This window comes from Brassica napus, chromosome A9 (genome assembly GCF_020379485.1).
Source record: "Brassica napus cultivar Da-Ae chromosome A9, Da-Ae, whole genome shotgun sequence".
Taxonomy (NCBI): Eukaryota; Viridiplantae; Streptophyta; class Magnoliopsida; order Brassicales; family Brassicaceae; genus Brassica; species Brassica napus.
In genome coordinates, this window is record NC_063442.1 from 32791375 (window position 1) to 32818203 (window position 26829).

At 34.5% G+C, this 26829-nt stretch overlaps 4 protein-coding genes and 2 non-coding genes across 8 annotated transcripts; 3 read left to right on the plus strand and 3 right to left on the minus strand.

Annotated features, from left to right (window-relative positions):
- Window positions 1-5799: 5799 nt before the first annotated feature.
- LOC106359712 (PHAF1 protein At3g51130-like) lies at window positions 5800-9114 on the plus strand. Its single transcript, XM_013799393.3, has 15 exons — window positions 5800-6056; window positions 6315-6397; window positions 6466-6540; window positions 6725-6792; window positions 6861-6966; window positions 7057-7117; window positions 7206-7372; window positions 7481-7543; window positions 7608-7655; window positions 7796-7909; window positions 7995-8085; window positions 8192-8265; window positions 8486-8590; window positions 8683-8751; window positions 8886-9114. Exons 1-14 carry the CDS (start codon window positions 5927-5929, stop codon window positions 8728-8730), a joined length of 1233 nt encoding a protein of 410 aa, XP_013654847.2. The 5' UTR covers window positions 5800-5926; the 3' UTR covers window positions 8731-8751; window positions 8886-9114.
- Window positions 9115-9185: 71 nt separating this feature from the next.
- Window positions 9186-9258, minus strand: TRNAE-CUC. The gene has a single exon. It is a non-coding gene; the product is annotated as a tRNA-Glu (tRNA).
- Window positions 9259-9324: 66 nt separating this feature from the next.
- On the minus strand, window positions 9325-9397 carry TRNAE-CUC. The gene has a single exon. It is a non-coding gene; the product is annotated as a tRNA-Glu (tRNA).
- Window positions 9398-9432: 35 nt separating this feature from the next.
- On the plus strand, window positions 9433-11037 carry LOC106367716 (protein CHAPERONE-LIKE PROTEIN OF POR1, chloroplastic-like). The gene is made up of 5 exons (XM_013807544.3): window positions 9433-9553; window positions 9775-9963; window positions 10038-10129; window positions 10262-10706; window positions 10786-11037. Exons 2-5 carry the CDS (start codon window positions 9827-9829, stop codon window positions 10934-10936), a joined length of 825 nt encoding a protein of 274 aa, XP_013662998.2. The 5' UTR covers window positions 9433-9553; window positions 9775-9826; the 3' UTR covers window positions 10937-11037.
- A 1924-nt stretch (window positions 11038-12961) lies between these two features.
- On the plus strand, window positions 12962-18641 carry LOC106359530 (kinesin-like protein KIN-7G). Of its 3 annotated transcripts, XM_048741041.1 has the most exons (16): window positions 12962-13241; window positions 13434-13536; window positions 14203-14435; window positions 14495-14584; window positions 14662-14762; window positions 14863-14976; window positions 15067-15148; window positions 15232-15299; window positions 15364-15429; window positions 15511-15635; window positions 15898-16234; window positions 16420-16548; window positions 16623-17506; window positions 17537-17663; window positions 17750-18075; window positions 18157-18641. In XM_048741041.1, the coding sequence occupies exons 3-16, from the start codon at window positions 14225-14227 to the stop codon at window positions 18482-18484; spliced, it is 2988 nt and encodes a 995-aa protein (XP_048596998.1). In that variant the 5' UTR covers window positions 12962-13241; window positions 13434-13536; window positions 14203-14224; the 3' UTR covers window positions 18485-18641. The 3 variants fall into 3 exon arrangements, with proteins under 3 accessions (XP_048596998.1, XP_048596997.1, XP_013654755.2); XM_048741040.1 differs by having other exon boundaries at window positions 16623-17663; XM_013799301.3 differs by lacking the exons at window positions 12962-13241; window positions 13434-13536 and having other exon boundaries at window positions 14209-14435; window positions 14499-14584; window positions 16623-17663.
- Window positions 18642-19092: 451 nt separating this feature from the next.
- Window positions 19093-20768, minus strand: LOC125578415 (GDP-mannose 4,6 dehydratase 2-like). The gene has a single exon (XM_048741042.1). It carries the CDS (start codon window positions 20451-20453, stop codon window positions 19371-19373), a length of 1083 nt encoding a protein of 360 aa, XP_048596999.1. The 5' UTR covers window positions 20454-20768; the 3' UTR covers window positions 19093-19370.
- Window positions 20769-26829: the final 6061 nt, after the last annotated feature.

The following is a 26829-nucleotide window of genomic DNA, read 5'->3' on the forward strand; positions in this document are numbered from 1 at the left end:
TGCCATTTTTATAAATTTTATAATTATAGTATTTATCATATTAAAATAGAATTGCTATCTGAATTAAATGAAAATTATATTAAATTGGTAAATTAATAGAATATACTTAAATAATATGATAGATGATCTATGTATAAAGTATACTAAATAATATAACCGAATTACTTAAATTGAACAATGTATTTACTTATACAATCTTACAATATAAAAAAATAATAGAAATGCTAAAGTATATTTCTAAACACCACATGAAAATATAAATTAAGCAAATATCATTTTATGGTATAACTAAATAAAATTTTAAAATGTATTGTATGTAAACTTTAGAAATTTTAAAAAATATATATATATATATTTAAGGAGTTCTCTATTTGATTATTTCATATTATGAATATTGTACCGTACTCGAAAAGTATATTAATATATAATAACAATTAATAACAAAATAAAATGTATAAAAATATTTATATATAAATAATGTCGAAAAAGAAACCTAACCAATAAAATTATAGAGTTTTTTTTTACTAAAATAAGATTATAGAGTTACACAATATATAACACTAAAATGTAAATTATGTATTTAAAACATTTATAATATATTAAAATTATACATTAATAAAATAAAAATTTATCCGCACTTGCGGACGGAAGTTTTTGGGTCTAGTAAACATTTCATGTTTTGGTCATCTATGTTTAAACATCTTCGTTCGCCACACATATGGTATTGTAGGTAGGCTTTGTATATTTGTGGGGGCATTGTTCACGTGTATGTTTAAACTTGCATTTTGCTATGAAAAATTGAAATATATATTTCTTGCCAAACTTTTTCTTTAACATCTACCCCTTTTAGTCAAGTGGTATCCATCGTTATATTATTTTATATACGAGTTACAGAATATTCAAAGTGATCACAGTACTAAGAAACCGAGAGATATCATACAATATAACTAAAGAAACCAAGTTACATTTTTTGAAAGAAAAAATGGTTATCTGATTTTCTAGTTAGCTATTCTATTTTGTTGTAATAGATGTTAAAGTTATATAAAATTATAATGTTCTCATTGCATAATAAATTACATTACTTTTTCTTATATAACTATAACTTTTCGTAGAATAATATTACAAATTTCAGAACTTTCTTTTAACTTTGAGACAACATTAATTATAACTAATCTTCTGTTAACATTTATATGGTATCTAGGATTTTTTGTCAACGCACATATAATAAAACTTATAAAATTAAGCGGTAATATGATTTGAGTCTTTTTTGGTCCGGCCAAATCTAATATACATGAAAAAAAAACATTCCTGCTTCCCACTTCCTTGGCAAGAGAGTTTACACGGATGTTCCTTGAACTGGGTAAATGAGATATGCTGAAACCCAAAAAACCGTCTCATATAAAATGGAATGAGACTAGCTCGGATGCAAACATCGGCCAGTTGATCGGATTAGCAATTATGTCTATCAAGCCGGAGCAAACTGTCTTGACATGCATCATAGTAACTTGTAACTCCCATAAGCAGGTAAGTGCCTATAGAAGACCTTCCATCTCTGTGTGTAAAACCGAGAGACTTTTACGACAGTATTGAAGGCCAAGTCTTTCAACTCTCATGTGATACATGTGTGTCCACTCGAGTCCACTGACATTGCCATGATCGACCCAAGACGTATCAATTTGGCAAGTCGAGGTTTAGGGTTCCATTGGAAGAGTTGAAGTAGCAGCCGACGCTGGTGTTGCATCATCATCCTTCTCATCTTTGAGATTAGCTTTTGGCCAGCATGCCGCTTCGAGAGAAGCCAACTGAAGAGTGTCTAAGGGTGAAACATCCTTTCTATTGAACACTTTCTTGTTTTTTGCCTTCTAAATAATATCTATAAGAAAGTATCAATAAGTGTTTTTTAGTAGGCCACGTCTATTTTCTTCCAAAACAAGAAGTCCATATTTTGGTAAACACATGTATTCGGAAAAAAACTGGAAAAAACGATTAAAATATTTTGTTAGATATACTGTATAGTGATTATGATTATCAATATATTTCACTTTAAATCTATATATTATTTGTTTCAGCGATTTATTTATTTATTTGTAACATTATATATAAAATTGCTATAGATAACAAATTAATATATTTTTATTTTACATGTTTTTGATAAAATGTATTTTTTACATGCTGGACATAAGAAACTATCATGTCACATTAACCATAGATCTTCTATCCATCGATCAATATCTCATATGTACAAAGTTTAAAAGTATATATAAAAAATTAGTCGTACAAAATGTATGAAATATCAATATCTCACATATATGCACAAGATTTAAAACTATGCTAAGACTGAATCACATCCAGGAATTTTTTTGTTGTCTTAAATCCAAAACTAAAAACATACCAATTTTTTTGTGTGGGAATTTTTATTCTTAGAAAGTTATGGTAATTTCGGAAAGAAAAAGATAAAAGCGATTAATCTATTTTGTTGTTATGTATGAAAATGAAATGGTGTTATGCACATTGGATTCTCCTATATATAGTAACTAAAACTAATATTGGTAAAATTAATTTTGCTTACTTGAAATTAATTGATATAATAGGCAGATCATATTAATTTGGTCTGCAATAGTTGTAAACCATTTACAATCACTTAGAGGGTGTTAGTAGGATGTGAATTTTGTAATGATTCTTACAATTCTCAAATTCCATTGTTATGTTATTGGTTAACGGATTCTAATATTCTTACTAAAATCTAGTGTTATTAGTATTATGATTGTTTAATGACTTATATAATCTCTTGTTATTCAAAAGATTTGTTTTTAATGATTCTATGATTCCGTAAATCTAATGTTATTAGGACTTGAATTCTAGAAAATTTTACTCTTAAAAAAAATTCAAAAATCTTGCATATATCCTCTAGATTCTTATAATTATCATGTTAGAATATTTTCATAAACATTTTAAATATTAAAAACTCTTTTAAACTATTTACAAATTTTAAAAAAAAAATTCTTAACTTTTAAAATCAACTAATTTTACATAAATTCCACTCTCACCAACCCCTCCTTAATATATATATATATACTCATAAATTTCTAGAGACTTTTTTTATTCTGATTCGAAAACACGTCTGAAGTGATCGACTCCTCGCTGGTAAAGTGTTCGGTGAAACCTCACTGTCACGATTATATTATTGCTGCTTCGAATTTTTGTTAAAAACATATATTATTGCAATTTTGAGTTTGAAATCAGTATATTTATAAAGAAAAAAATAATATTTTAGTATTAAAATAAGGTAAATTAAGTTGACACAAATAGTCAAAATAGTAATGTTTGTTCGAAAACATCAAACTACTGCAAATTAGGGTTTTTTTTTGCCATCTAGATTTTATTAATAGGACAAAACCTAAAAGTAAGAAAATCCATACAACAAAGGATCCACACCTAAAAGCCCAAACTAAACAGGCAAAACAAAAGAGACAACATGGGCTCAGACCCAACAAGCTAAGAAGGCAAACCGACGATTACACGCTATTGACATCACGCGTGTTGAGAAAGACACGTGTTTAAACCTCAACAACGAGGAATAACATGCGTCACAAAATCCTCCACGACTTCACCATAGAGAAAATGCTGGAGAAACTAAGCGGCGATTCACCGGAACAATAACCACAATGCGACCCCTTCATCGTCTGATCTTCTTTCCACGGAGAGCGTCCATCGAGCGAGTTGAGATCTCATCCGGAAAAACCGAAGCCACCAAACACTTCATACACCTTCCTTGCCTAACTCCATCCATTGGAGAGCATCCATTGACCAATGTCGAGATCTCATCCAATACACCAGAATTTCTAGGGGTTGAAGGAATCCAGAAACCAAATCACTACGAAGAGACAGCCTCGTTCATCTTTAAAGGAAAGGTGATGGAGCTTTAGCCAAAAGGCAGCGATGCAGAGTTTAGAGAGCCTTCACCCCCTCCCACCGGGGACATAAGCCGGCGACGACAGAACTATAGAAGCCTCCACATCTCAGAGTCAGAAATTTGGTCTGATAAACCAAAACCTAAAGGAAAACGTCAATCTCTCTCCCTCTCAGAAGACATGCACAGAAAAAAAAAAGAGAAAGAAAACACAAAACTAGATCGACGGTGGCTATAGGAGTCCACAGCGTCGGCTGGACGGAGGAAATCTAGAGAGAAGATGGAGAATTTATTTAACTGAGAGAGAAAGACACTACAAATTAGGTTTATAGAAAAGATAAAAAGTGAAAATTATGATTGTACCTTCATTAATAAAATTATAAAACACATAAAAAGGGCATGATTCAGCTTTCCTCGGGGTTGGGATGTTTGTGAAGCTTCTCAACTCACCGCTGGACCACAAAACTATCTCTGTTATACTCGGTATAAAAGATATTAAGAGTATATTTGTAAGAATATTTAAAATATATATTATAAAAATTATACTTTTCTAATTTTTTTATTTTTTAATAATTAGCTAGATCCAAGTATGCTGCATGCGTCTCGTCTATCAAATTTTAGAACGAGATTTTGTAGAGGGAGAACCAATATACTAAAAACATTCCAAAGACAAGAAAATTTAAAACGTTAACAGCTCTGATAAAAAAGGTTACTACAATATAAATATTATAATCAGAATAATATGTTTAAAATTTCTACGTTGAATTAAAACGATAAATCTTCTAAATAGACCTAAAAATATGTTATGACTAAAAAGATAGACAAGGATAAAAATGATCATAATATGATTTATTACAGAGGTAAAAACATTTATACTCATATCATATACATATATATATATATATATAAATATTTAGTATTATACATATTATATACATACATATTATAAATATTATACATATTTATATTAAAATAAAATATTCAAAACTTTTTTCAAAATTTTTGGTTTTAAAACTTAAAAAAGAATTTGATTTTTTCCCAAAAATAGACAAGATTCGGCAACTACTCAATTTTCACATTCAGACTATAGAAAATTGTTACTTCAGAGCAGTGGCTGAGCTAAGTGGTGGGGAGGAGGGTCAACTGACCCCTGTGATTTTTTGAAATTATGAAATTTATTTATTTATATTATGCAGTTGCTAGAATATTTGGTTAAAAATCACCGGGTTGACCCCTATAACTCAAGATCAATGGCGGAACCAGGAAGGATTTTTATTTGTGTCAAGATATATACTTAAAAAAAAATAGAGGTATCAGTGATTAGTGATTGTATTTGAACCATGGTTTAGGGGTGTTAAAGAGGGTCACTTAACCACTAGAACTACTGAATTTACATGTATTTTGTGAACAAAACAGAATATTTAGAGATTTAACGGGTGTTAGATGACACCCCATCTCTCTACATGGATTTGCCACTACTCAAGATCAATTCTTTTTTTTACCGATCTTTATAATCTCTTAATAATATTACATAACTAATTTTAATAAATGACTCCTATGAAATTTGATCCTGGCCACTGCTACAGAGAGAGAAAAGATTTTTTTTCTCGAAATTCTTTTTTCAAAACTCATTTTCCAGATAATTTTATAACTTAAATTTTGAATCCGAACTCGAATCCCTAAATCCTTTACCTAATCAAGTCTCTAAAATCTAAGTCTTAATCTAGGGAAAATCTTTGTTACCTATTTAATACTAAAACTTAGGTTATTTTAATTTTTAGAAACTATTTTTGTATAAAATTGTTTTTAGTGTTATCTTACTGTATTCCTCAGTTAAAAAAGTTAAATGAATTTAGTACGTCAACTGCGAAAAGACCCGACCCGTCTTCATAAGTAACCTTTTTTGGGTGTAAAAGTAGTTATCCTCTCTTGCGCGCAACAACAACCCAAAACAAAAAGAAAAAAAGAAAAAGAAAGGAAGATTGTTATCGTCTCCGGCCAAGAACCGATCATAAAATGAAGGATTACTCCAAAATCGGCGGTAAATCGACGATGCAGAGAACAAGCCGACGATTGGAAGGTACCGCCATGGGCTCCACAGTCTTCGATCTCAAACCCGGCGTCGGCATCGGACCTTTCTATATCGGTATGCGATTTCTCTCAAAATCTCTGCTGCTTTTCTTTAGTTTCGGAACTCGAGGATCAGTTAATCATCGTTATCGGACTTGGAAGATGACGATCGGCATCGGTTTGCGATCGGCGATTGCGTGCCGTTTTAGGATTCTTTTGATTGCTTATAGTATTAGCAACCGTTGTATTTTAGTTCACCATAACACTGTTCAGCCTCCGATCAGTTTGATCGACGATTCCGATCAGTTTGACCGACGATGGTGTTGTTTCTCAGGAATGCCAATTTGTGATGCGTTTGGGAAAATAGAGCAGGATCCTAACGTATATGATGTTGTTCATGTCAAATACTACGACGAGGTTTGTACTCATCACTCTGATTCACTGCTTCTTGATTTTTGTTTTGATGATTCTTTTGGCTTGCATAGGATCCTCTGAAGCTGGATGTTGTTATTAGCTTTCCGGATCATGGCTTTCATCTTCGCTTTGATCCCTCGTCTCAGGTACTACTACAAAATGCTGTGCTTCATACTTGTTTTTGATCTTTTGTGTTGGAAACATTATCCTCATTTACTCTTGTTGAAGTGGAGTGAACTTTTTTTTTTGTGCAATACAGTTTACTCTTCTTTTTTGTTATTGAAAGATACACTCTAGTTTAGTTATTGTTCTTCCAAATTTTGTTTGCAGAGGTTGCGCCTTATTGAGATATATGATGTCAAGCGGCTCCAGATGCGTTACGGAAATTCTACGATTGGGTGAGTTAAAAGCTATGAGTTTCGTGTAGTTTACTGTTGTAATGACTGTCTTTTCTCTTGGACTTCAGAGGTCCATCAACTCTGGCTACGTTTGTGGCTGTTTATGCACTTTTTGGACCGACCTTTCCTGGGATTTATGATAAAGAAAGAGGGGTTTACGCTCTGTTCTACCCGGTGAGCAAGAGATGATAATACGGTCACATTGTTCTTCCATATATGCATGAATTTCTTCTGTCAATGTTTATCATTTTTTAACGATGGCAGGGGCTATCTTTCGAGTTTCCAATTCCCGACCAGTATACGGACTGCTGCCATGATGGAGAAGGTATGTTCTTCCCCTGATTCCAAGAGAAATCTGTTTATTTTTTCTCTGTCTTGTCCCAATATCTGACTGGTCTCTTTCTTCTACATAGTGGCGCTACCATTAGAGTTTTCAGATGGCACCACACCAGTTACATGCCGGGTGTCTATATATGACAAATCAAGTGACAAAAAAGTTGGTGTGGGAAAACTGATGGATAGAGCTTCTGTCCCTCCTTTGGCTCCTGGCAGTCTTTATATGGAAGAGGTTCACGTCAAGGTGTGGATTGATCTTTTCATTTACTGGGGGTTAACTTCTACTAGTAACCATGATTAGCAGTAAGCCACCTCCTAACTCTTCGCATGACTTCCTTACATATTTATGCAGCTTGGGAAGGAACTATACTTTACTGTTGGAGGCCAGCATATGCCTTTTGGTGCATCACCACAGGTAAACTTAGTGCCTGTCTTATTGTGGATCTTCTTTGGAATTCATCATTTCATGCTCCGTGCAGGATGTATGGACTGAAATAGGACGACCTTGTGGGATCCACCCAAAGCAGGTCCCGTCTCTCTAAACTTGTTTGCTGTAAATCGCTAACAGCTGCTTACATTAGCTTCTCTTGCTATGTTGCCTCCATAATATGTCACAGTTCGTTTCCCATTTGGGTTTCTGCTTCTAAATTTGTACTTTGCTTTCCAGGTAGATCAAATGGTTATTCATTCCGCGTCAGATCTACGACCAAAAACAACTCTTTGTGGTGATTACTTCTACAACTATTTTACTCGTGGTTTCGACATCCTGTTTGACGGCGAGGTAGGAAATTCGTCAAAATGAGTTAATACGTTCCCTCCCTTCATATGTTTTTTTCCATCCATGACTGACTCTACCTCTTTTACAGACTCACAAGGCTAAGAAGTTTGTTCTTCACACCAACTATCCTGGTCATGCTGATTTCAACTCATACATAAAGTGCAACTTCATGATCTCTGGTAAGTGATGCAAATGGTAGCAGCTTCATGTCAATTAATTATCCTTTATGCAGATGTGTGGTGTGTCTTATTTTTCAAGAAAACTATGCTTTATTGCTGCTTTCAGTTGGAGAGGGTGAGACAGAAGCAAACAGAGGTGGAAACAAGATCACTCCAAGCACGAATTGGGAGCAGGTTAAGGTAATTAGTTTCAGATCAAAGTTATACAAGCATACAGGAAAATGATAGGAAGCTAGTCTATCCTAGGCCTGGACCAACCCTATTGCTCATAATCTGAAGAATTTTGTGTGGAAGCATTGAGGAAATAATCAAAATAACAGCATGATTATAACTGAGAATAGCACTGTTAACAAATGAGGTAGGACATTTTTGTGATGAAACCTTTGCTTTCACCTTATAGGAAGTACTCGGGGAGTGTGGACCAGCAGCGATTCAGACACAGGGCTCAACTAGCAACCCATTTGGATCGACATATGTGTATGGCTATAAGGATGTTGCTTTTGAGGTGAAGGATTTTTCTAGTAACCTTAATTCAGTAATTGTTATCCTTGTGTAGATTGCTAGACGAAGCTTTAAAGTTGGGCTAATATTTTGCAGGTGATGAAGAACGGTCATATAGCCACCATAACTTTGTTCCAGTCATGATGTGCGTCTACCTTCGAGGAGGTATGCCCTTTGCTAATTCTTCATTGATGTTCAATTTTCCTGTAGACATATATTTTGCAAGTTCATGTGTTGTATATTGCTGAATGAAAACTCCTCCCTCATCATGTGAATGATCAATCTATTTGTCTTTGTAGGGGGGCTGGCATTTATGCTTTGGCTCGAGAGGGCTATCTTCTACCACAGAACTCTGTAAATCTCTAACGTCAAAAGCTGCATGCTATGGATATTACCCAAAAAACTTTTAAAATGTCTGAAAAAATTGATGTACAGTTGTTTAGTTGATATCAAGTTTTATAATAACAGTTACTCTGGATATTATTTCCATTCATTCTGTCTAATATGATTACAAACATCTTTTACTTAGATGAATGGTATAAAGCTTCTATTCAGTTGAAAAAGTTAATATCGTGTAAACGATGAAAAGTAAAAAAGAGCTCCGTCGCCGGGATTCGAACCCGGGTCTCTCGGGTGAGAGCCGAGTATCCTAACCAGCTAGACTACGACGGAATGTTGAGAGTTTAGGGTTCTGTTATTATTTAATATAACAAGATACAATGAAAAGTAAATAAAAAACTCCGTCGCCGGGACTCGAACCCGGGTCTCTCGGGTGAGAGCCGAGTATCCTAACCAGCTAGACTACGACGGATTGTTGTTAACAGCGTTCCAAACCCGATAAATTAATCAAAAACACAAATATACAAAATATATTACTTGTGCAGGTAGGTAGCCCTTGGTCTATCCGTTGCAAGAAACGAAAAGGAAAATTGTTTTCATCGGCGATACTCTCTTCTACTCTAGTCTGGTAATCTCTTCATTTTATCTCTTTTGGTTCTCGAAGCTGCTTCAAATTTATAGTATTAAGACTTGGCTTTTGGTTAAATCCCTGGAGCTGCGAGAAGTTGAACTTTATAATATAGGATGTTTGCTTCCAGTTTTTAGCTGCGTTAATTGCATTAGTAATTGTGCAATTGGTTTAGCCACCATTGTTTAGGGTTTCTCTTTTTATTTTTTTTTGAATTTTAGGGATTGAACTTGGTGCTGTGAAGCAAAGCTCCGGTCTTCTTTGCCCGAGCTGATGACTGCGTCTGGGCTAACCGTAACTCCGCCCAGGTTTCACTTTCGCTGGCGTACATCTCAGAGAACCTCTCAACCTTTTACTCTTATTGCCAAACTGAATCGTCTAGATGCATCAGCTTCTCCTCTTCTTCAAAGGTAGTTTTGGAGATTCTTTGATTAAGCATGTACTAGTTCTTTCTCATGGAGGTTTTGTCTTTGATGTTGCATAGGGCTTGTTTGGCACTTCCTACACAAAGAAACAATGCTATGATTCCCCGTGCCATGAGTTCTTCCTTTGGTGACGTGGCAGATGATTCAACTGGTATATATATATATACACATCTCTTGGTTATACTTGTAAATGGTTCTTCTGTTGCTACTTAAAGTTGAACTTGTTGTCAGTAATAGAAGCAAAAATGATTAATGTTCCTGGCTACTTCTTCCATTGGTTCAGCTGTGTTCCCTCGGATCAATGTCAAAGATCCATACAAGCGGCTTGGGATAAGCCGGATGGCCTCAGAGGATGAGATTCAAGGCGCCAGGAACTTTCTTATGCAGCAGTACTCTGGTCACAAACCCAGTGTTGACGCTATCGAATCAGCTCATGACAAGATCATCATGCAGAAGTTTCATGAGAGGAAGAACCCCAAGATCGACATAACGAAGAAGGTCCGGGAAGTGAGACAGTCCAAAGCTGTGAACTTTGTTTTCGAGAGGTTCCAAACTCCTGCCACTGCTTTCCTTGTCAAAACGGCAGTCACCTTTGCAGTTCTCGGTGCTCTTACGGTTCTGTTCCCGACAGAAGAAGGACCCACTCTGCAGGTTTTGTTATCGGTGATAGCTACGTTTTACTTCATCCACCAGAGGCTGAAGAAGAAGTTCTGGTCTTTCCTTTACGGGTAATAATCACAAAGCCTTTTTACTATATTATTGATTTTTGGATTTGCAACTGATCAGGTTGATGTTGTGATGAAACAGGAGTGGATCTTTCATCTTCTCGTGGCTGATTGGGACTTTCTTGATGGTATCTGTGATCCCACCCTTCATCAAAGGACCAAGAGGTTTTGAAGTCATGTCTTCGCTCTTAAGCTATGTTTTGCTTTGGGTGTCTTCGAGCTACCTTAGGTAGCATTCTAGCTCTTTTCTTAACTTCTTATCTCGGATATGTGAAACACACACTATTAGAGCATTGTTATCTTCATGTGGCATAGAGAAAATGTTTTTTTGATCTTGGAGTTTGTTATTTCGCTGAGACTTCCACCGTTTGTGTCTTGCGTTTGCTGGCTACTTCATCCATTTTCTCTACAGATAAAATGGATTAGAATCTGTAAAGTTTTGTATGGTTTTAGTTCAGAAATAGTTGGTAAAGAGTAAATTAATCTATGTTCATTGGGCATAGTGACATTTTTGGCTCTTAGGCATCTCAAACCAAATCATAAACTAACATATGCATCAGCAACACATTCCTCACTTGAATCATTAAGTACTATTCTACTTGAATCATTTTGTACTTAGTATTATGTCGAACTTTTATAGGTTCCATGTCAACATCAGTGTGAGATTCCTAACATATCCTGTAGACGTTTTAATAAGTGTATCGATTAATATATGGTTTTGAAGCAAATTTTGGCTTACATATAAATTATTTCGTATGTTTTCTGTTTTGGCTAAAGTTACTTTATGTTTTAGAATTGTATATATATTAAGTTTAGTGGTAATTATATATGTACCAAAGGCTAAGTTTAGTGGTCCATTAAGATTATCTACTTTACATGTACGTTTAAGATTATTTGATTAGTTTAGCTTCCCTTTTCGAATGGTATGTACAGTTTACTTTTTAATAATAAAAGATTTATAGAAAACACTAAAATATATAGTTTTGTGAAATATTTTTTTCCAAAACTTAACTTATCACTATAAAGACCAAAGAGAAATAAAAATTCATGAAGGGTTATGTAGCCCTGGAACTTATTATCCGAGATCCACTCCGGATCCGCTCCAAAAAATAGGATATCCGGGGTGCCCGGATCCGAATCCGGATAGTAAAATCTTGGATCCATCCAAACCGAATCCGAATCCAGATATTTTAATTTTTAGGTTCGGATATCCGGATCCGTATTTCTAAAACACATTAAATTTTTAAATTTCATTAGTATTTATATTTGATATATTAATATTTATACATGAATTAATCTTATAATATTATATTTTAGTTTATACAATATTATAGACATATATAAATATATTTATAAATATTTGATCTATGTATTATATTAAGAAATTAGTATTTTTTTAAAAAAATATTATTTTTAATTATTTTTACGGATCCGGATTTGGATATCCGCGGATAATAGAATATCGGAACGGATATCCGAAATCCGGATATCCGAAAACCACGAATCCTGATCCGGATATTAAATTTACGGATCAGTTGGATCCGAATCCGAATCCGGATACCCCAAATTTCTCGGATATCTGGATCCGTCCAGGCCTAATATTATGGTGATAGAAATCATTGCTTGCAGAGTAAAGCAATTTCTTTTTGTGGTTGTGATGTGATGTACCATTAAGATTGAAATAATGCGTGTTTAGGCCATTGATGTGATTTATCAACTTAAAACTGATAATAAACCCAACAGTGATTACAAAATTGTACCTATGTAATCTCCCTCTTCAATCCAAATCAAGGTTGTATAAATGTTAATTATTATTCTTAGGAATATAATAAATATATTGTCTAAAGAACATTTATTATTCTCTTCTGAAATCTGTGGATAATCAAACTGAGCCACACTTTTTCATATGTTGGCACTTGTCATATATGTGGTCAATGATAATTGATGAGGGATCTTTGGAATTTTGCAACTGGTTGGCAAATTTTGCTTATTATTTACTCTTTTTGTTTCATTTTAGATTATATTTAACATTAATACACATATTAAAATTCCAAATTTTAAAGAATTTAAATTAATTACATAAAATCTAGTTAAATAAAATTAATTCAATCAATAAAAACAAATGCAATATTATGTAATTAGTCGCAAATATCAAAAGACATTAAATTTTTATCTAAAACAATGCAAATTAACATAATTCAATTTGCAGTAAAAGTAATGTTTGACAAATTGTATGATTTGTCAGCAAGCAACAAGACAATAAAACTCTAGAACCATTTAACGAAACAATAATAAAAATAGCTCTGATTAAATTGGTAATGCTGGTTCTTTCTTTAGGCGCGCTAATTATAATTAGCGAATTCCTAAATCCACCAATGAAGCAGCCAATTTAACAGCTACGCAATTCCGATTCTCTTTCTCTTTTTTCAATTACCTGATTTATCGCTCTGACGAGCGTAATAGGTCTACGGAAGAATCTCTGCTGTTTTATTTTTCTCCGATCTCCTCCTCCGTCGGTACATCAGGTGTCACGCAGAGGTTAGAATTTCGTTTGATTGTTCTTAATTGACGAGCGTGGCATGTGCGATGGATTCGTGTTAAATGCTTGTGGTTTTTAATTTTTGAAATTTGTGACATTCATTGATTTTAAAAATTCCAATGTGAGATGAATTTTGGGGGCTCTTCACATTACTTGGGTCTTACGGCTTTGTTGTTTATTTGTGGAAGCAGGTGTAATAAGCAGTCAAAGTTCACTGCACATGGAGTTGCTCAACATTCTGCAGAAACTCCTGTGAAAATCCTTGCAAACTTATTATTGTCAATTCCTCCAAAGGTAACTGATATGTTTCGTTTTGTTTGTGAATTGTGATTGTAGGCAATAACAATAGTTTAAGAGTAAGCTTGAAAGTTATGCAAGAAAAAGAAAGACATTTAAATATTACTCTCCCTGTTTTTAAAAGATGCTTATTCTAGACTTTTCACATATATTAAGAAAACTCATTAAATACGCATTGTTTTTTGTGAATAACAATTTTTCATAACTTTTAGCCAATAGAAATTCAATAAACACCATTAATTTTTTTGAAACTTACAGTTTTTCATAAAATCATACATTGAAAAAGTAAAAACTGTATCTTTTTGAAACAATTTTTTTTTCCAGAATATACATCTTTTAAGAGTGGATGGAATATATGGTTTTTTTTTTTGTAAAAACGGAGGGAGTATATGTTTATCTCTCTCAAAACAATGATTCAAAAGAACGACGACGTTGTTACTGATTTTCATTCTCATTCTCTGCTGACATATGTTGAATATAAAAACACGTGGATAGAGACAATATTCTTCTACCCAAGACATGAAATTAGACAAAGTTCATTACTTGAGTCGTGATCTACAGTGACTTGGTTGTCTCATCGTTGTTAATTACCTTCTCTCCCTTATATATATATGTATTTATGACATTGCTGTTATTTTTGGTCCGGGTTTCTTTTGGGGATAGGATGAGAGAAGGGAGGTGAGTGATGAAGATGGCTGCCATAGAGGATCAGATGCAAGGATCTAGCGGGAGAGAAGAGAAGATTTTTGTTTCTGTTCGTCTGAGGCCATTAAGTGTCAGAGAAAGGGTTAGGAACGATGTGGCTGATTGGGAGTGTATTAATGATGAAACTGTCATATACAGGAGCCATCTTTCCATTTCCGAGCGTTCCATGTACCCCACTGCCTACACATTTGGTAAGACTTTCTTAGCTTCTTCATCAAATGCTTTTTGCTGACCTTTCCTATGCCTCTAGACAGAGTCTTTGGCCCTGAGTGTTGTACCAAGGACGTATATGATCAAGGGGCGAAGGAAGTGGCTCTCTCTGTTGTTAGCGGGGTTCATGGTAAGGCATGCCCAGTACTGCTCTCTAGTCTTTATCTACTGTGGCTCAAGTTGTATACACGTTTCAACTGGTTTCAGCTAGTGTCTTTGCATATGGACAAACAAGCAGTGGAAAGACGTACACCATGAGTGGAATTACTGATTACGCCTTGGCTGATATATATGACTACATTGAGAAGGTGAAATTAACTTTATGATAGACTCGTAGACAGTAATCTTACCGCACTATTTCGAGTCTATTCACTAACTTTCGCCTTTTTCAATTGTGTGTTTCTGCAGCACAAGGAAAGAGAATTCGTTCTGAAATTCTCAGCCATGGAGATCTATAATGAGTCTGTAAGAGACCTCTTGAGCACAGACATTAGTCCCCTCAGAATTCTAGATGATCCTGAGGTACAAGTTGAGATTGGCTGATTATTCTTAACCACTTATGGAATTGGTTATGCATATACTTACTTTGCTGGTCATTTGCTTTCTTGACAGAAAGGGACAATTGTTGAGAAATTAACTGAAGAAACTCTGCGGGACTGGAAACATTTTAAGGAACTTTTATCAATCTGTATAGGTATTGACTCTAAAAACGTGTATGTACATTAATACTTTTGATGTTTAGCATCCATTTGACTAGGATCATCTAATTTTTTGCAGCTCAACGACAAATTGGAGAAACAGCTTTAAATGAAGTTAGTTCCCGCTCCCATCAGATTCTGAGATTGGTAAGGCATTTTTTTCTGTAAACAAACTTCTTTTGCAACTTTTTCTGACTGATATCTTTTACAGACGGTTGAAAGCACAGCACGTGAATATTTAGCGAACGAAAAATTTAGTACACTCACAGCTACAGTGGTATGTACTTTGAATTGTTATCATAAATTATCCTGGAAAAAAAGAGGAAATAAGCTCATAGATTAGCTAATTATCCTGCAGAATTTTGTTGATCTTGCGGGAAGCGAGCGTGCGTCTCAATCATTATCAGCTGGCACAAGGTTGAAAGAAGGTGGTCATATAAACCGAAGTTTACTAACGCTAGGAACTGTCATTCGAAAGCTAAGGTTAGCCTGTGTAACACTTTTAGCTTCAATGAAGTTCCCTGATTTGTGACACCTTAGTCTACTCTTTATTCTTCGAGTTTTAAAGCAAATTCCCCTGTCTTTATTGATTGCTGAGCTGCTCTTTATTGTCTTTGATTGAGTTCCCAAGCTGAAACATATGAATATTACCTAGTTGTGTTGCGTTACCAAGTTTTCTGCAGCTGCTATTAACTTGTGTACCTTCCTTTTACATTACTAAATGGTATCGTTAGCTTAAATGCAGTAAAGAAAAAACTGGGCACATTCCATTCAGAGACTCAAAGCTGACACGCATACTTCAGACGTCGTTGGGAGGAAACGCCAGAACTGCTATAATCTGCACCCTGAGTCCTGCAGGAATCCACGTTGAGCAATCAAGAAACACATTGTTATTCGCAAGCTGCGCAAAGGAGGTGGCGACAAATGCACAAGTCAATGTCGTCATGTCTGATAAAGTTCTGGTTAAACATTTACAAAGGGAGTTGGCTAAACTGGAGAGTGAGTTGAAAATCCCTCGTCAAGCTCTTGTTGTGTCTGATACAACTGCATTGCTGATGGAGAAGGACCTTCAGATTGAAAAGGTACTGCCATTTACTTCAATCAACCTGTCAAGATATCTTAATCCTAAAACCAGTTAAAATACAATTTCTTGGAACGACCATAATTATTATTACCGGACACTGTTAGCTGCATTAATACTGGTGATGTAAATCCTTTTCATGATACATTCACTCTAAAAACTTCCATTCTCTTTCATTATTTACAGCTAAACAAAGAGGTGTTCCAGCTAGCACAACTATTAGAGCGGGCTTATTCTCGGATTGAGGATCTCCAACAAGTTACTGGAGAAACACCAAGAAAGGAGATATTATCAACAGACTCAGACCATCCAAATGTACGTCATTTTCATTTTTGAATATTTACCGAATCAACTGTTTGATTTATAATCCCGACTTGGTATTTGTACAGGTGGTTCTTGGACATCAATACCCCAAGCTGCGGGTGCGCAGTTCTTGGGAATCTCTAAATATAACACCAGAAAGCCCTGCTCATCAGTCTAGTATGATTTCCCCACAATCAACCGAGCACGGTTCTCACGAGAATGTCTTCCAGCTTTCAGACTTTAGGATAGAATCTGGTGCTGGTGCAACTAGCCCGGGGAAACACCTCTCGTTTGTAACTCCTGTGAAATTCACTAAAGTTCGACTTAATATTCGTGAGGAAGAAAGTCAAAACGAACCGCACATTCAGAAGAGGAAAGATCAGTCTTGTGTCCAGGAGGAGAGACTTCAAGAAATTGACGAACCAAGTGAGGTGGATTCTGAAGATACTTGCACGGAACTTCGATGCATAGAAACAGAGTCTCCCGGTATCATCATGTATCCAGAGCCATGTATCCTTCCAGTATGTATACCAGATTCAAAGAACTTAATACCACCAACGGAAATTCAAGAAGAAGAAGTAAAGGAAGTCAGTGCTGTCTTTGTCCAACCAAAAGAAAAAAGTGAACCCGCTAAAGTCTCTCCAAGTCGTGTTTTGTCACTAACGAACAAAGCAACTCCTCAAGAGTCTTCTAACCACATAAGAGACCATACACATCCAGATTCTCTCACTATGTCTCCTGAAAAGCCTTATGATTGGCATCTTGAGAAGGATTCGCAAACTGGAAGCCAAAGCTGCGGAACAAGCTTTGTATCGAGTTCTTCCTCTGCTTTGTTTGAGTACGAGAGAGATGCTAACACACCGACAAGGTGGTATCAGAAAGAAAGAGCTGAGAGCAACCTGAAACCGTCCAACATCAAGAGGCCGCCATTACCAAAGCATCTTAGCCAGATGAGCATGCCAGCAACTTGGTTTGAGAAAAAGAGAAAGCCATCACTGAATAGCTCACAGGTGTCTTCCTCTAGCGCTCCTGTTTTTGAGCGTCAGAGAAGTGGTAGAGGTTCCATCAGCCAGGATGAAGGTGAAGAGACTGGTCGTCAAAGAGACAAGCGAATCATTCATTTATCGGTTAGTTTTACTAACTTGGTCACTCAGAGCTTTGCTTTCCGCTTACCTATACTTGATACGACACTAAAATGTTGTCTTTATGACAGATGGAGGACATAGAACAGAAGTTCTTGGCGCTGAGATCACCAAAGAGTTTCAAGGACGCTGCAGTGGACCCCATACAAGACTATTTAACATCGCCACTGAACTGGTCGTTGGAGTTCAACAGACTCGAGATTGAGATAATAGAGCTGTGGCATGATTGCAACGTTTCCATGGCACATAGAAGTTACTTCTTCCTTCTCTTCAGAGGAGATCAGAAAGATTGCTTGTACATGGAAGTAGAACTCCGTAGGCTCAAGTACATCAGAGAAACATTTACCAACAATACCAAAACTATCGAAAACGGACGCACTCTTACATCAATGTCCAGGTACATCTCTTCACATAAAGCACATTACCTTTATTTGAAATATAATTGTTATTAACTGTTTGGGGCTGTGAAACAAAACAGCTTGAGGGCGTTGAACAGGGAGAGGTACAAGCTGAGTCAGCTGATGCAGAAGAAACTGAGCAAAGAAGAGAGAGAGAACCTGTTCTTGAGATGGGGCATTGGGCTGAACACAAAGCACAGGAGGCTTCAGCTGGCGCATCGTCTATGGTCAGAGAACAAAGACATGGAGCATGTCCGAGAGAGCGCCTCTGTTGTGGGGAAGCTAATGGGGTTCGTTGACATGGATTTGGCGTCAAAGGAGATGTATGGCCTCAACTTCTCTATTAAACCCCGTCCCAAAAAATCAAGCCTGTGGAAACGGAGCGTTTTGTCGCTCTCTACATTGTAATTAAAGAGATCCAATTGAAAGTGGTGTAGCTTCTAAGTGAGAGGTACACTCGCAAATGTAAATTTTTGATTTGGGTCTGAGACTGAGAGTCAGCGATCTGAAATGTAACTTCAAAATGCCAATTCGCTAAAAATGTGTTGACATTTGTCTGTGATTAGCTGTTTGCTTAAGAGTAGGGTCTCGTGCAGGTTAGCCAACGTAGAGCTTTGTTGACATAAGAGGTTTGAGCCAAGGACAAAACTATGCTCTCCAAAGGAACCAAATATAGATGTAGTAGTTTCTTAGGCAGCAGGTCCGAGTGAGTTATCACTGCACAATCTCTTTTCCTTTTAATTTGCATCTTTGCACACTATCATGCAGACAGGAGGTTACAGAAACAAGACAACAAACAAGTCACAGTAGAACATTTTGTTTCTGCTGTAAACACTTTTGAGAGCATAGTTTTGTAGATGGAGTAGTTTCTTAGGTGTAACTCCTGTCTGCATGATAGTGTGAACCCCAAAATTAGTTCCATTTTTTGAATGATATGTCTTTTTCTTCTCACTTTCTGTTTCCAAACCTTTTCTCTATCAAGTAATGTCTGAGCTTATATAGATTAGAGCCAAATATCAAGGGAAAAGTAAAAGAGACAATTTTGTTTGATGAAGCTTTAGGAGATACAAAGACTAGAAAGAACAGAGGACGTCCTTCCTCTAACCCCTTCCATACAAAACTCACTATTGCTTCATCCTCAACTCATTGAGGGAAACAAATAGGACAACTTAATAAAACGACAAGAAACAACAAAACAACCCATTAAAAGCAAAATAAATATTTTTTTTAAGAAAAAAAAGACAGAAAATTTCGAACTCTATAGAAGCAGATTCGAATCGAATCAGAATCTGAATCAAGGCTGCTGCTGAGCATCCATGTAACCAGCATCAACAAGCACTTTCTCCCTCTTAGCAAGCGCAAGATCTTCATCAACCATCATCTTCACGAGCTTCTCAAACCCCACTTTGGGCTTCCACCCCAACACTTCCTTGGCCTTGCTCGCATCACCTTTCAGGTTATCAACTTCAGACGGCCTAAAGTACCTCTTATCAATCTCCACATGATCCTTCCAGTTAAGCCCCAAGTACCCAAACGAAACCTCGAGAAACTCCTCAACCGTATGCGACTCCTCCGTGGCCACGACGTAATCATCCGCCTTCTCCTGCTGCAGCATCATCCACATCGCCTCCACGTAGTCCCCCGCGAACCCCCAGTCTCTCGAAGCCTGGAGGTTCCCGAGGAAGAGCTTCCTCTGCAAACCCACCTTGATCCTCCCCAAGGCTCTCGTGATCTTCCTCGTGACAAAGTTCTCTCCGCGGCGCGGCGACTCGTGGTTGAACAAGATCCCGTTACACGCGAAGAGACCGTAGGCCTCACGGTAGTTAACGGTGTACCAATGCGCAGCGACTTTGGACGCTGCGTAAGGGGATCTAGGGTGAAACGGCGTCGTTTCGGCCTGCGGAGGCGGAGTGGCTCCGAACATCTCCGAAGATCCGGCCTGGTAGTACTTGACGGTGCGCCCGCTGTCGACGGTGTGAGATCTGACGGCTTCGAGGAGGCGGAGGGCGCCGGTGGCGACCACGTCGGCGGTGTAGTCAGGGATCTCGAAGGAGACGGCGACGTGAGACTGCGCGGCGAGGTTGTAGACTTCGTCGGGCTTGATCACGTCGATCCAGCGGCGGAGGGAGGACGCGTCGGAGAGATCGGCGTAGTGGAGCTTCATCAGAGCCTTGTCGGCGTTGTGGGGGTCGATGTAGATGTGGTTGATCCGCTGCGTGTTGAAGTTGGACGATCGGCGGATCAGGCCGTGGACTTCGTAGCCTTTCTCGAGGAGGAACTCGGTGAGGTACGATCCGTCTTGGCCGGTGATTCCGGTGACCAGTGCTATCTTCCTCGGCATTTCCTCGGATCTGGGTTCGTTGTTCTCAGACGCCATTGGTGGTTGTTTTTTTTTTGCTTTTGAGATCTGGATTTGGTCGGAGACAGGATACGTCGGCAAGGCTCTGTAATGAAAATTGGGCTTTCAGTTTAGTTCGTTTAAATAAGACATTGTCGGAGATCAGAGGTTGAAGACGGAGGGGGTATTATTGTCATTTGAATGTTATGGTCAATCAGTTATCGTTTGTTTCTTTATTTGATTTAATTGCTGTCTGATGAGATTTGTTTCCATAGTTAAGATTCCAAGCACGTTACTTACTACTGGTTTACGTGTTCTTTTTCTGGTCAAACCCATGAATGTTCTGATATAGAATTATCTTTTGGTAAACCAGGACCAAACAAAGAAGCTACAAATCATTTGCAACTTTATGCAATTTTTCTAGAGAATTATGATAACTAATAAAAAGGTACTACAGGGAAATAGTCAAAAAAGTAACATAATAACATAATGTATATATACATAACACTATGGTAAAATAAGTAATCAATCTTTCAATTTTGGTTAGTTTGCAATTTAGTCTTGGTAAAATAAGTAATCAATCTTTCAATTTTGGTTAGTTTGCAATTTAGTCTTGGTAAATTTTTAAAAATACCATAAATAAAGAAAGTCTTATCAAGAATTAGAGGGGGAGGGGAGGAGATAGCAAATATTTTGTGGAAAAGTAAAGAAAAGAAACTTCTTGGGTCGTAGATAAAGAGAGGTAAGCAATGATACGAGATGAAACAACGGCACACGACGAATGCGACTTGGATATTGGAGAAAAGAAGAAAGCGAAATTTCAGTACAATACATGTTTTCTAAATTAATAGTTCAGAGTATGAATGTAGTGCAGAATAAATGCAGTACAAATTCAGGAAAAATTAATATGCAGATTGATCTGCATTTTGTCTCCAATCAACATTAAAAATGCAGAAGAAATTATTATATTAAAAAATTATAAAAACTGCATGCAGAAAAATTCATGTGATAAAAAAACTAATCTGCAAGTAATAGGAATAAGTGGACACATGAACCCAATGAAGTGTTGTCTTTTATTTTTTTTTATTTTTTTTTTTGACAACTACTTTTTCTCCTTTAGTTATCAATATTTCATATTACTTTTTTCTTTCCTTCACAAATTAAAATTCATCGAGTTACAAAAAAGAAAAAACAAATTAAAATTCATCTTTAAGTGTAAGTTTTTTGTTTTGTGTTTTATAAAGAATTTAAGATGAATTTTCTTATACAAATAATTAAAATGACATATTATATATATAAAATAATATTACTAAATTTGATAAACACTTATATATATATATATATATAATATACATATTCAAAATAGGGGTGAACACATATCGGATATCCGGATGATCCAATCTGTTTCGTCCGAATAATCAATTATATGTTCCGCTTTGATCCATAAAAATAAAAATATATTAGAAAATAAATTAAAAGAAAAAATAATAAAATAATATAAAATATTATAAAATAATATAAAATAATAATATTTTATAACAAAAAAATATTTACTTTTAAAAATTCTAATAAATAATTTACTGATTCAGTAAATAAAATATTGTAAAACTTATATAAAATATAAAATTTATATAACTTTATATAATTCTATAAATATATGTATATATATGCATATAACGGATCAGATATTCATTCTTAAAAATATTAATATTTGTGATTTTTTCGTTTCCTATGGATATCCGAATTTAATGAATTTAAATATTAGTTATTTATACTATTTATATAACTTACATATAATTCTTTAAATATATGTAAATATAATATATATATATATATATTAATTTAATTAATTTATGCATGTTATTTATATTGCATGTATTATTTGCATATAATTATAAATTTAAATATTTTTATAATTAATTATTATTTTAAAATGATTATTTTAATCTTATGTTTAATTAGTTTTATCAGTTTTTTTATATCTATGTTCATATAATTGAAGTAATATTATTTTTAAATTTATAGATATGGCATCTAACTGTGGAGAAAACGTAATACTTAATATACGTCATACAAATTTGATCTGCATTTGTTCTGCTTGATCTTCGTTTTCTGTTTGATCTGAGTTTTTATGATCTTCATGCCATTCGAGGACTAAATTACATGTTTTTCTGTATCCGAACCAGAGACAATCTCTTATGTATGTATAAATATATAAATGAATTTTAAGCTTATGCTTTCGAAAACCTAAGACAAATAATTTTTTTAATGATATGTCAGAATACAAGATAAGAAACGAAAATGGAAGCTAATAGCTATCATCAATGCACAAGCCATCCAATGTGCCACCAGAAAAACCATCAAAGAAATAGAAGATAACGATTGAACTCAGCTTATATATGATCTACTCAAACCTTTTAACTATGTTTTGGTTGTTCAAGTGTTATGAATCATGTTGTTTCTTTTACTATGTCTTAAGAACTAAATTTTGGAACAACACTTGAAAACAAGTTCTTAAACTATCATAAAAAAAATATCATAAGGACAATCCACATTTTTCATCAAAGATTGTTTCCTGGCCAAAACATCCAATTTATCGAGTTGAGCTGAGCCTAGTGCCTAGATAAAGCATTATATAGGCAGTGCGTGGAAACCTATGGGGTTCATTTGACACCACACAAAATGTACTAAATTGAACTTTGCAAGCTGTAGTTATTAAAAGACACTAGCTAATTTGGCTTGAAAGCTAGTCTATGAACCCACAAACCTTGGGTCGAATCCCTTCATTGACATTTCTTTTTTAATATTTTGTATTTTGACAAAATTTACCAACACTATGTCCCCGCATAAAAAATTTCTTGGGTTTGCCCCTGCTCATGCATGAATCCTATATAGAGGGAAGTCTCTATTCGGGTGAACGAGCACTCATCCTGCAGTTAAGACTATTGCTTGATATATTTGGACACATTAGGTGTTGTATTTGTTACATATTAAGACTAAATCCCCTATATATTAAAAGAGAAGCATTACAACATTAGAAGCATGACACATGTCATCATGAGAATGATTTTCGGAAATCCTTAGAAAAGTAAGTTGGTTCATCTAAATATAAACTATAGTTTTCATTAAACTCATTATAAAATCATTTATTAGTATTAAATGTTATTTTTCATTCTTTCTTTAAATAAAAGATACAAAATTACCTAATGTTATTAAGATATATATATATGCAATTAATGATTTCCAATAACAAAGTTTTGCTAATTAACAATTTGTATCCACTCAATCATTTTTGTTTAAATTTTGTTATTAAAATAAATTACACAATTGCAGTAACCATATAATAAAAAATTAGATTTTTTCGTATATGTTGTATTTTGAATTCTTAAAAACGAGTATAAATTACTAAAATGTTAAAGTTTTAAACAAATTTTTGTTATCAATGGTTTAAATTTTTTGTTATAATAAGATATAAATAGTTATAAACCACATGAGTAAGAAGTCTTATTTAATAAGTGTTTATATTAATATATATATATATATCATTTAATTAAACTACATATCATATAAAATACAAACTATATATTGATATTTACATTTAGGCATGGGCATTTTGGGTTTCGATTCGGTTCGGTTAGGGTATTTTGGGTATCGGGTAGTTCGGGTAGAGGGTTAGAGGATTCATTTATTACTTGACATATTTTCGGTTCAATTTGGTTCGAATAGTTTTGATTTCGGTTAGTTTCCGATAGTAAAATTAGGAACCGGAAAATACCCAAAAAAAGCGGTTCTCATTTGGTTTTGGTTTCGGTTCGGGTAGTTCGTATAGTTCGGGTAAAATATTGGTTATTTAGGATTTAATATTAAAAAAATAAAGATGATTTAGATAAAAAAAAAATTAGATATTTCAGATTACTTTGGATATTTCGGATAATACTATCCGGATAGTTTCGGATTTCAGATATTTTCGGATAGTTCGGATACTTTATAATAATTTAGTTATTTTCAAATATTTTTTGGTATTTATAGTAGATTTTTTAATTATAAATATATATTTAGCTATGTTATATGTATATATAATTAATAGTGTTATATATTAGGGTACCTGTTTGGTTCTCGGTTCGGTTTCGGCTTAGTTCGGATGTTTCTTTATGGAAGACGATTTCCATGGCAAAACTTTTAATTGAAGTTAGAGAACTCATGATATGAATTTAATTGAACTTAGAGAACTCATGATATGAACGGTTGCGGCTTACTTGTGGTGGTAAAGATGGAAACGACTGCTTGTAGAGGTGAAAATCAATGGTAGCAATTCAAAGAACTACCAATTTTTTTAAGATTAGCTGGAAACCTTCCTGACGCTCCAAACTTGGTAGATCCACAGCGGACTTCACCTTTTCCGATCTATTTAGGTGATTTTCTCTAACTTTTTATTTTAAAAGAGATAAGGATCTACAAAAATTCTTACTTGTTTTGCATGTTGGACCTGAAGGCATCCGTGAAAAAAACGATGAGTTTGAGATGGTTGACGAACTTCACCTTTTCAGCTCTCTTTGACAAAGTCCTAAGAAGATTTGAAAAACCACAAAAAGGTAAATCTGATTTCACGTCTTTCTTTTTGATCTATAGTTGTTAATAAAAATCTGATCGTTTTAAAATGGGCTAATTTGTGAACTAGCCATATATTGCATGTAAATTAAGTAACTAACTTTGATTTTGACATAATCTAATATCTAACATTTATACCATAAACTACCCGGTTTTATCTTTTATTTTTGCAGGTACCAGGTAAAAAGGTGGAAAAGAATAACGTGGCCAGTAGAAAAAAGAGTGAGCCGCATATATTTTTATTGACCACATACATATCCACGGAGTTCTATTCTATATGAAATAGTATAAAATTATAACTCTATCTACAACCCTTAAATAAAAACATATCTCAAATCCAATCCTTAGAAAACTTATTTCAATCCCACCCAACCTCTATACTAAACTCTAAACTCTAATTAGTAAATCCTAAACCCAAATCTAAACCATAAACCCAAATATAAACCATAACTCCAAATATAAGCACAAAATCCAAATAGAATTGAACAAAAAAATAACATAGTACATATTTGTGAAATTATAAAATATCTGAAATTACATGGAAGAAGTTATTACTGACCTCAACCATACTCCTTCACCTTCTAAATACTAAACTTTAAACTCTAATCATTCAACCCTTACCCAAATATAAATCCTAAACCCCTAAATACTAACCCAATCCTAATCACACCTCAACCCCTAAATCCTAAACCCTAAACTCTAATCACTAAACTTAACCCAAATATGAATCCTAAACCCAAATATCAAAATTTAAACCTTAACCAATGTTAACCCCAAAATTTCATAAACTAAACATAAATTTAAAGAAGCTAGTAAGATGCATTACCATTCTACATGAGGCATATAGAATAGAAATGGTAAAAATGTAGTTACAAAAGCCATCCACGTATAACTTTATTGATCACATACATAAGCATCAAGATTTATATTCCATATCATCTAAGTTTTATTCCATATCAGATAAAAACTAAACCCTAAAATCTAATCACTAAACCCTAACCCAAATATAAACCCTAAACTCATATATCAAAATCTAAAAAATACATAATGGTATGTAATATTAAACTAAATTATGTTATATATTAAATTATATTATGTAATATACCAATATATCACCAAAATTAAAACACATGGTGTGAAAGTTCAGAAGTGTTCTATTCCATATCCAAACAGAATAGAAACAAGTAATGTTTTTCCAATGGTGAACCCAATATTCCAGAAACTAAACCCTATCCAATCATCACGAAACCCTACACGAAAAATATAAACCCTAAATATAAATCCTTCTAAATACTAAACCCTAAACTCTAATCATTAAACCATAACCCAAATATAAACCCTAAACCCAAATATAAATATTAAACCCAAATAGAATGGAACAAAATAAATAACATAGTACATATTAGTGAAATTATGAAATGTATATACGATTGCATGTAAGAAATGTCTATGATTTCATAGAAAAAGTTGATGTTGACCCCAACCATACCCCTTCATCTTCTAAATACTAAACCCTAAACCATATTCACTAAACCCTACACCCTATTCACTAGACCCTAAACCCAAATATAAACTATAAACCCAAATAGAATGGAACAAAATAATAGTATGTTATATATTGGAGAAATTATGAAATATCTATGATTTCATGGAAGAAATTAAAGTTAATGCTTACCCCAACCAAAACCCCTCACCTTCTAAATACTAAACCCTAAATATGATTCACTAAACCCTAAACCCAAAAATAAACTCTAAACCCAAATAGAATGGAACAAAATAAATAGCATGGTATATATTGATGAAATAA

What these genes read in the sequence shown, in the direction of transcription:
- LOC106359712 (XM_013799393.3), top strand. Translation starts at nt 5,927, where the DNA reads ATGAAGGATTACTCCAAAATCGGCGGTAAATCGACGATGCAGAGAACA. An exon ending in TACGGAAATTCTACGATTGG is followed by an intron (nt 6,793 to 6,860) that starts GTGAGTTAAAAG and finishes CTTGGACTTCAG; the next exon opens with AGGTCCATCAACTCTGGCTA. An exon ending in ACATCCTGTTTGACGGCGAG is followed by an intron (nt 7,910 to 7,994) that starts GTAGGAAATTCG and finishes CCTCTTTTACAG; the next exon opens with ACTCACAAGGCTAAGAAGTT.
- LOC106359530 (XM_048741040.1), top strand. Translation starts at nt 14,225, where the DNA reads ATGAAGATGGCTGCCATAGAGGATCAGATGCAAGGATCTAGCGGGAGA. An exon ending in CCCCACTGCCTACACATTTG is followed by an intron (nt 14,436 to 14,494) that starts GTAAGACTTTCT and finishes CTATGCCTCTAG; the next exon opens with ACAGAGTCTTTGGCCCTGAG. An exon ending in TGTTGTTAGCGGGGTTCATG is followed by an intron (nt 14,585 to 14,661) that starts GTAAGGCATGCC and finishes AACTGGTTTCAG; the next exon opens with CTAGTGTCTTTGCATATGGA.
- LOC125578415 (XM_048741042.1), bottom strand. Translation starts at nt 20,453, where the DNA reads ATGGCGTCTGAGAACAACGAACCCAGATCCGAGGAAATGCCGAGGAAG.
- LOC106367716 (XM_013807544.3), top strand. Translation starts at nt 9,827, where the DNA reads ATGACTGCGTCTGGGCTAACCGTAACTCCGCCCAGGTTTCACTTTCGC. An exon ending in CGTGGCAGATGATTCAACTG is followed by an intron (nt 10,130 to 10,261) that starts GTATATATATAT and finishes CCATTGGTTCAG; the next exon opens with CTGTGTTCCCTCGGATCAAT. An exon ending in TTCTGGTCTTTCCTTTACGG is followed by an intron (nt 10,707 to 10,785) that starts GTAATAATCACA and finishes GTGATGAAACAG; the next exon opens with GAGTGGATCTTTCATCTTCT.